General features: G+C 46.1%; 1 protein-coding gene across 1 annotated transcript; it reads right to left on the bottom strand.

Annotated features, from left to right (window-relative positions):
- Positions 1 to 389: 389 nt before the first annotated feature.
- On the bottom strand, positions 390 to 6129 carry LOC104615484 (interleukin-1 receptor type 2-like; the record flags this gene model as incomplete). Its single annotated transcript, XM_010295083.1, has 4 exons — positions 390 to 564; positions 2829 to 3003; positions 5648 to 5906; positions 6002 to 6129. Coding segments are annotated over 4 exons (737 nt in total), but the record flags the coding sequence as incomplete, so codon positions are not given.
- Between the last annotated feature and the right edge of the window lie 3601 nt (positions 6130 to 9730).

Raw genomic sequence — 9730 nt, 5'->3', positions numbered from 1 at the left:
GCCCCCCCGCGGCGGGGCGAGCCGTTTTCACCCGTTTGCGAAATAGCGTCGTTCCCCCATCCTGAGCGAGTGTTAAGTGTTGTATTTCCTAAGCCCTCTGAAGTCATGTGCAGTGATCCTCCCCCAAGACATAAATTATTCGGCTTAACAGCCACAGGCACTTGCAACATCACGTTCTGCCCCCCGCAAACCTGCTGGAAGCCAGGCACGGGGGTGACCCCAGCCCTGCCGGGGGCTGTGGGAAACCCGCCAGTGCCAAAGCCAGCACCCATGGCGTCCCCCTTTCCTTGGCAGTGCTGAGAGGCCGAGCGTGAGCTCCTCTCCCGAGTTTCATTAACAAAGAAAAGATTTTCTTGCGTGCCGTAACGTTTTAAGGGGTCGGTATTTACCAACAGTCTCCAGCTGAATTGTTCTGGTGATTTCATACTTTACACCTTCATATGGAAATGCCATCTTGCAGGTGTAAAAGCCAGCGTCTGTTGGTAGCACAGAAGTCATGATCAGAGAAGTCGAACCTTTCAGAATGACAAATTTTTCACTGGCGTCTTCCAAAGGCAGAGCATCCTGCAGAAAGGACGGCAGCTGGTGTTAGGGCTCAGATAGGGGTGGCTGCGCCCTGTGTAACTCCCAGCCAAAACGGCTTATCCCTGGCTCTCTGTTATTAAAAGTTCTCTTATCACTGTGAAATCTGAGCAGTTCCACTTTCCCACCAGAGGGCAAGTTCTTCAAATGTGTGTCTGTCTCTAAAATGCTCTGAGGCCCTATATGAAGTGTGAAGAATCACTATTTTAATCTATATGTAATGTGTTTGTATAGTTCTTCAACAAAGTGCACATTTTAAGATGGAAAAGATGTAATAGGCCTTCCCTGAGTTCACTTAAGAGTAATCATCTAAGACATTCTTCTAAGAAAAAAACCATTTTGGTAACCATGAAGGTTTTCACAACGCTACTACTTTCCATACATGACCTCATAAGAGCAATATTCTAAGGCATTTTTGAAGACAAATACATTTTAGTAATCACGCTGGAGGGTAGGAGGGCTCTGCAGAGGGATCTGGACAGGCTGGATCAATGGGCCGAGGTCAACTGTATGAGGTTTAATAAGGCCAAGTGCAGGGTCTTGTACTTGGGTCACAACAACCCCATGCAACACTACAGGCTTGGGGAGGGGTGGCTGGAGAGCTGCCCAGCAGAAAAGGACCTGGGGGTGCTCGTTGGCAGCCAAGAAGGCCAACAGCGTCCTGGCCTGTATCAGGAATAGTGTGGCCAGCAGGAGTAGGGAAGTGATCGTGCCCCTGTACTCGGCACTGGTGAGGCTGCACCTCGAATCCTGTGTTCAGTTTTGGGCCCCTCACTACAAGAAGGACGTTGAGGTGCTGGAGCGTGTCCAGAGAAGGGCAACGAAACTGGTGAGGGGTCTGGAGCACAAGTCTTATGAGGAGCGGCTGAGGGAACTGGGGTTGTTCAGTCTGGAGAAGAGGAGGCTGAGAGGAGACCTTATCGCTCTCTACAAGTACCTGAAAGGGGGTTGTGGTGAGGTGGGTGTTGGTCTCTTCTCCCAATTAACCAGCGATAGGATGAGAGGAAATGGCCTCAAGTTGCACCAGGGGAGGTTTAGATTGGATATTAGGAAAAATTTCTTCACCGAGAGGGTGGTCAGGCATTGGAACAGGCTGCCCAGGGAGGGGGTGGAGTCGCCATCTCTGGAAGTGTTCAAAAAACAAGTGGATGTGGCGTTTCAAGAGATGGTTTAGGGAACACAGTGGCGCTGGATTAATGGTTGGACTTGATGATCTTGAAGGTCCTTTCCAACCTTAGTGATTCTGTGATTCTGTGATTCTGTGATTCCTTACCCTACATGATCTCATAAACCGTGATAAATACCTGCTCTGTATCATTAACACTGGTATCACTAACGCTCTGTTCGTACATCGGTTGGAGCCATGCTGGGAGCAATGCTGCTGCTCTTTCTCCATGAAGGCAGGCTAGCTGTTTCTGACAACTGTAGCGTGAACCACATTGGGGAGGCTTTAACTTAGCTAAAAGTGAGTTACAGCCTGCTTCTGAAGGGAAGCCTGAGCAGACACATCTTGCTGGTATGGTACCAATCACAACATAGGCACTGCTGTATGAAGCCAGCCCGGGTATTGCATCCTATGGTAAGAATGACAGCTGCACAGGGCAGAGCATACAGTCACAGCAGGGATGTAAATAAAAGCTAAACTAAGGTATTATGAAAAGGTAAGAAGAATCACATGCTGTCCAGTACAAGACTGGACAGCTGAAGATGATGGACAATTGACCTTACAGGCAAAACAGGCTTGCCAACTTGAAAAATCACGGACTGGCAGGTTAGGCAAAAGACCACGATGAGCTTTGTGTGATGGATTCTCTACCCCCAAATGCTGTATTCCCGTTGGTTAATGAAACCTATCCCATCTGAAGAGCTCACACGAGGGAAGCATCACTGGCAGGTCCTACTTTATGGGATTCACTAGAGGGGCCATAAAAAGAAGCCAAAGAGAAGGGCCTAACCTGAAGTGGCAAACCCTGGAGTCAGGGTAGGTAATGTAACCTTAAAGACAGTTACACTGCCTGTGAGAGCATCTAACAGGCGGAGCACTTCACCCTGTGCTGAGTCCACTCCAGACAACCTTTCTTACAATATATACACCTGCCCCAAATTTCCCAGTGTATTATGCTATGATGTTAAAATGCTCATGTCGTTACCAACACGATGTTCAGGGGGAAAGAGAAAGTGGAGATGTATGCGCCTTTACAAATGGGTTGGGATTAGGCTTTGCACAGAGGAGTTGAAAGTTCTACCTTGTACCACTTGAGCTCCAGGCTTGTCCTATTTGGTGTAAAATCCCACAGTTCAGGGCAAACGATCTTTCCAGAGGTGAAAGTGGAGAGGACCTGGGGATATGCAATCTCCCGAGCAGCTGTTTTCTCCACAACCGTGAGGTAGATGGAGACCTCGGCGCAGTAGGAGGAGTTCCTGCAGACAGAGTGGGGAGAGGTGAGCACCCGGCGGGGACAAGGGGAACTTAAATGACACCCTTGGTTTCCTCCTGGTTTTCCCCCCTGAGCCATTTCTAAGAGGCCAAGAGTGAGATCATACCAGGAGGGGTCCTGGAAAATCACTGATACTCTTTTTTTGGCACAACCTAAACATGTTGCTGACACGTCTGCCCTGAGTTTAAGGATTTTCTTTTCTTATTTGTACACCAAGTTTGCTGTGCACCCTTAGGCTACAGCATAATTTTTATTTTGCAAGAAGGGGGAATATGTCCACCTAAACAGGTGGACATATTCCAGATAGCAGGTGTATCATGAACCCTCCACTATTTCCTTGAAAGATGCTTTGACTGTGAAAATCCCAATGATTGGGACCTAAGGAAGAAACAAAAAGCTTTAATTATGCATTAAAATACATCTGCAGTTACTATTGCACAACCAGTAGGCATTTCTGTGAGTGCGTACTATTTTGCGTAGAAAAGGTGGCATCCCTGCTTTGAAAGTTTTACAATATTTAACTTTTCTTTCTGACCCCAAGTGGCAATCGCTTCCAGTCCCAAGGAGAACCAAACGGCTTAAACTATGGGTTTTCCAAGCACTGAAAGTCTGCCTCCAAGATGCCTACACCCAGGGCAGTACCTGACCCTTGCAGGGGCCAGCAAAGCCACGGGGTCCAGGCTGCGACCCGCTGGAGAGCATCTGGGGGCTGCTGGTAGATGGACTTGTACTAACGCTAGAGCACTGTGACTGGCTGTCACCTCCAGGTCGGACACCTAAGTCCAAAATACTTCCTCAGCAGAAACAGAGATCTGTGATAATTTGCTTCTACTCCCATTTTACAGAGTGTTGAAAAAAATCTGGTGGGAAGATTTGCAAAGGAAATACAATTTTTTGTACTTTTTAAATCTTGTAATAATGGACCTGTCAGAGCAGGTCCAGAGGAGTGCCTCAAAAATGATCAGAGGGCTGGAACACCTCTCCTGTGAGGACAGGCTGGGAGAGCTGGGGTTGTTCAGCCTGGAGAAGAGAAGGCCCCAGGGAGACCTTACTGCAGCTTTCCGGTACTTGAAGGGGGCTTATATAGGAAGGATGGGGACAGACTTTTTAGCAGGTCTTGTTGAGATAGGACAAAGGGTGCTGGTTTTAAACTAGAAGAGAGTAGATTTTGACTAGATATAAGGAAGAAATTTTTCCCAATGAGAGTGGTGAAACACTGGCCTGAGTTGCCCAGAGGTGGTAGATGTCCCATTGCTGGCGACATTCAAGGCCAGGTTGGACGGGGCTCTGAGCAACCTGATCTAGTTGCAGGGGGATGCGACCAGATGACGTTTAAAGGTCCCTTCCAACCCAAACTATTCTGTGATTCTGTGATAATGTTAGCGATGAAGCTATGTACTCGCTTTTGCATACCTTTTTCAAACAGGTTTCACAGTAACAGTAACACTGTCACAGTGTTATAGGTTGAGGAACCAAGGCAGAATAGTTCAGAAAGGGGATTAAAACACACCCTTCAAGGTCTCAGGCAAATACTCTGCTCCAGGACAGTATTTGCAACCTTGTGTTATTCTGGCCTCACTGTCCAAGTCTTCTCTTCTACCCCACCACTGCAATCCCTGCTGAGACATGTAGAAAAGCCAACCCAATATGCTGAGCGTGATTTATTAATTTGAGTTCTTCCTGTCCATCTCTTCTACTGTTGACGTACATCACTCATGAGGTATGTCCTGCCAGCAAGGAAACTGTGCCCTACACAGGCAGCTCCAGGGATGAATAGATATGTTTTCCACTACAGAACCCAGAGCAAGGTGCCAGTTGCCAGGAGTGTATTGGGAGGCTGACTGGAAGGAGGAGCTGGCAGGGGACAAGGACCCAGGACATCTTCTGGAGTTTAGGCCCTAGCGGTGATGGTCGTTTTTGCCTTCCTCAGTCTCCCACAAATCAAGATCCTGGTGCATCTTTTGAAACTGTACAATGGGCTGTCAGATACGCAGAAAAAAATGACCAGTAAGGCTGAAAAAAGCAGTGGCTCAAGTCTCAACCCACTGCAGTATCCCAAGTCTGGTACCAGCCTAGTAAACACACATCAGGTCTCATAACAGATATTCCAGCAGTACCAAGGCAATCAAATTCTGGTTTAAAATGTGCAGCAGAAGAAAAGCAAAGACCAGGGATAAAGAAGAGGGAGGAAGGAAGCCACTCCAGAGCCTTGGTATACGCTCCGTAACGCGAACTGAAGTGCAAAGAAGGCTATTCGCTTCTGTGGACCCGTAACACCAGGGTTGGGTTCTGCAGGGTCCCCTGCCTGCAGCATGTCCCCACTTGCCGCAGCCCTGGCTGGCTTATACATAAGCTAGAACAAACTCTCACGTACACTATTTTCTGGTGAGATCGTAGCCTGCATGGCAATACTGCGTCACGATTTATCCAGATTTCAGTGTATGTATCTATAGGAGACACACGGTGCATTTAAGTTCTGACTTTCCACATTTTTTTCTCTAATAAAGTCAGCGAGGAAATGATCTTATCTAGACATGCTCTGAACATAACTGGGGTTTATAATCAAGCTAACGTATTTTAGCTATAGTCATCTTGTTAGTGCACTGGATTTTCTTTTAAATACCCACCTTCTAGTGCAGATATATACTCCTGAGTCTTCCAGCATCGCTGGCAAAAACCAGAGTGCATCTCCTTTTGCCCACATTCTTGGATCTTCATCTCTTCCTGATATCATGGTTTTTGAACCATTTTTATACCATGTGATATTAGGGGTCAAGGCAGAAAAATCCAAATGTTTGTATCTGGGGGAAGGGCATTTCAGAACCACAGGTTCTCCATGCAGTTCATAGTAATGTTTGAAAAACACGGTGTGATCTGGGCAGTTTTCTATATAAATCAGAGATATTTTTACATTACTGTCAGACAGGCAATTAAAAATAAGGGAGAGGGAGACAGAATAAAAAAAGGAAGCATGCCCTTACCTGTGCTTTTGACTTGCTGGAGTCTGAAAGCAGAGGTGCCCGCTGTGAACGTCACCAGGACAAAGAAGAGCCCACGCATTTTTTCCCAGAGGAAATCGGAAGAAGACTGAGGGGAAGTGTCTTGAAACCTGCAAGGAAGTTTATTACAAGACAGAAGATACAATGAAAATACTCAACATTAACTTAAGGGTTAACTGCTCTTTTTTTTTCCTGGTGAGGTTTGGTTCATTCACCCTTAGTGAGCAGAAAGGCTTCTTCATCCCCTGTTTACGGGGGCTGACTTGCGGCACAAGAGCATCTGGCGTGGCACAAGCACGTCACTCCGTCCCTTTCCTTTCACTCCAGGAGATGCAGACAACATGCCACAAGATGCTGCTGTCCCCCCACAGCTTTTTAGTGCAACAGCTACGGGCGGAAAAATCTAGCTCTGCTTATTTTGCAGTAAGATGTGGCAGAGGCACAGGTCAGCAGCTTCAAGTTAGCTGTAGTATAGTAGCTTGGGCGAACGCAGGAGCAAAGATGCAGCAGAACAGACTTTAGCTCTCTTAAGCAGTCACTTCAGGTGTCTCCCAGGGTTGTACAGCCCTCATTAAGTCCTGTGTCACTTTACCTTCCCTGCTATGGCTACCAAAGCAGGCCAGCTAGCATAGATCAGGCTGCAGGCAAGCTTCCTGCTATAACCAGAGCCAAGCTTTCAAAGCCTCCAACAAACGTTTCTCCTGGGACAAAAAACTTTGACTCCCATGGCATGCACGCCAGCCTTGCTGTTGGTGAGCCAGTGAGTTTTCAGGGTGGGCATTATTACCACCTGTGCTAAAAAAAGATGAGGAAAACCCTGAACAACTTGTCCTAAAAATCAGATCAGGTGACACTACCCGCTGCCAGTCATTCATGAGTTGTTGTCTGTCTTGGCCTGGCATGGGCAAGGCAGCTTCTGCGTACATCACCGCATGCTTTCTAGTCTGCCACGAGGTTTGGCTGCTGCTACTCCGTTGACTGATTATCTCAAGGTACCACAGGAAAAAATATATAAAACATGCTATATATAAGCACTGGTTTATGCTCTACGTAAGGTTTTTATGTGCAATACAGTACACATATGCACGTGATACATACTATTTCCATTTTACATACAGAAATGTAAATTGCATGCATTTAACATTAGCCTAACACCATGATTGTCCCATAGGATGAATATTAAATGACTGGACATTGACTTCAAATTGTATCCAAAAGCAAAAACATATTTCTATCGATACAACACAGTCACGTTCATAGGTACCCACCCTCAGGCATCTTTTGTGTATCCTATAAAGTGTTTTTAATCCAAATTCCCCCCTGTTCTAGTAGCTATATTTATCTGACATCTGATAGTTTGACTATAATAAACTAGTTCCAGCTTATTGTCATTTCTGCAATGCCACAAAGCCAACCTCTTGCTCAATAATACTGTTTCATAACCGCAGGTCATCTCCCCCACCGCTAGATCTGCAAGGGTTTCCAGGGTATCAGCACGGAGCTGTAGCCCCTCTTAGCTACACCTGGACTAGGTGCTAGTGGCTTTGTCTGTGGCATTAAGAAGCCCCATGGTTCACATGCAATACCCCATAACAGAGGAGTTTCTCTCTCGTTAGATCCTTTGCCTGATGAAAATACTTGGTTATTTTATTTTGTTCAGAGCTTTCCGGTCCCTTTGGTTTAGTATCTAGCAATCTCCATAAACCCTACACAATCTAAGGGTTTGGGGAGGTTTTCATTCCCAAAGTTCCATCAGATTCACTCACCTGTGTTTCTTCAGTCTTTCAGCCATTAGCTTCTCATTAAAAGATGTAAGATGGAAAATTGCTAATGAGGATCTTATATAGGGTTTAGCTCAACACATAGCGGAAATTTGCCTCTCATTGCCCAATCAGATTTGTGTCAGAACCAAATGACATTTTAGACCCACCTTTCTTTCCTTCCGTAGTGTGAGGATGAGAGAAACAGAGACACAGAGGGAGAAAAAAATATGTATTTGGATTTCCCAAAAAAGGGGAAATGACTGCTAAATATATGACTAAATTTCCCTTTTTCTGACGAATGGTAATTTGCATTCACTCGTGTCTTCACATGACTATTTCACGCTCTACTTCAAATAAAAAATTCTCATGGGTAACAAAAGGTGTCCTGCAGCATAGTCAGCAGCGAAATAATTGCAATCTTCACATAATGCTGTTTAGCAAGTTCTTCATGGACAACATAAATCTTTTGTGATTTCCCAAATCGCTTGTGAATCACAAATGGGTCAATTCCCCTTTCCTTCCACAACATCCATCTTAGTGCCACAGCTTACATTAAGGGTCTCTTTGCCATGGAGCAGAAAGAATTAACAGATATAAGCAGCTTATGGTGTCCAGGCTCATGAGCAGAAGGGATAAGAAATGGGCTATGAACTGTAGCAACGCTGGCCTCCACGTGTTTAGAAGAGGGCAATCCAGCGGCAGAGTTCAGTCTGGAACTGAGGCAATATTTCCCGTGCCTTGTCCTGACCTGCGATGTCTCCTGCAGGCACCCCGGCATTTCTCATCGCCTCTTGATCCCTCAGGGGCAGCTGCCCGGCGCTGCCTCCTTGCTAGTCCAGGAGAGCAGTGTGTGGTGGCCGGCTGGCCTGCCAGAGCTGGAGTCACAGGTCCCTGCCAGCAGACCTTGGTCAAACGCCATCCCCTCCCCTCCCCGGACTTTGTAAACCTCAGCTGAGCCGCCCTGCTCCGGAGCGCTGGGGTCCGAGCCTAAGGCTCAGGCTTTGTGGGGCTCTCACTAACCGAATAGTGACTGAGTAATAAAAAATACATAGCTGTTCATCTCAGTAAGCGTGTAAGAACCATTTTTTATTTAACCCTAACGTAATTCATGAACTCTTTCTTTAACTAGTATCAGTCTCAGTTATACTGGAGACCTCAGAATATTGTTTAAGAAATGAAAAATTACCAATTTTTGAGACTATGCTGACATCTACAATGGAGAGAAGAAACGTATAGATCATGACATCTATTAATATACTGCAATCTCTGGAGGTGTGTGATATGCTTGGGCTGCACGTATTCTTTTGTGCAGGCAATATCCACCACATTACAGCAACTTCAGTAAATAAACAAAAAGAAAAAAATATCAGGAAGCCCCATATTTCGATCTGTAATGGTCTTTACATTTTTTATATTCTGATCAACACAGTCATTACAAGGGTTTCTATAGCTATCAGCCCCACACATGGCCGCCTGGTTTCCCTTAAGCACTCTTGTTATCTGTGAACCTGAAAGGCTAATAATGCAACTAAAATTAGTTACTGCGCTGCAGTGCTCCATCTTCTTGGTGAAAACAAAGAATGAACTCACCTCCATTGATGTTAAACTCACATATCTGGGCTACAAAACCACTGATCTTGCTTTCTGGAGCCCCTGCACTTCATTCTGAGACTCTGACCTGAATTATGAAATTATTTCAGTCCTTCCTTTTCCAGTTCACCCTATGGCAGCCAGACCGAAGTCGGATTGGGTGATGTATGATTCAAGACAGCCAGCATGGCTTCACCAAGGGCAAGTCCTGCCTAACCAACCTAGTGGCCTTCTGTGATGGAGTGACTACATCAGTGGACAAAGGAAGAGCTACGGATGTCGTCTACCTGGACCTCTGTAAGGCCTTGCCATGGTCCCCCCCAACCATGGGTGGATGAGGAATTGGCTGGATGGTTGC

Source organism: Phaethon lepturus, unplaced genomic scaffold (genome assembly GCF_000687285.1).
Source record: "Phaethon lepturus isolate BGI_N335 unplaced genomic scaffold, ASM68728v1 scaffold54809, whole genome shotgun sequence".
NCBI lineage: Eukaryota > Metazoa > Chordata > Aves > Phaethontiformes > Phaethontidae > Phaethon > Phaethon lepturus.
The sequence above is the reverse complement of the archived record's forward strand: the minus strand, read 5'-3'. Positions and strand labels throughout refer to the sequence as shown.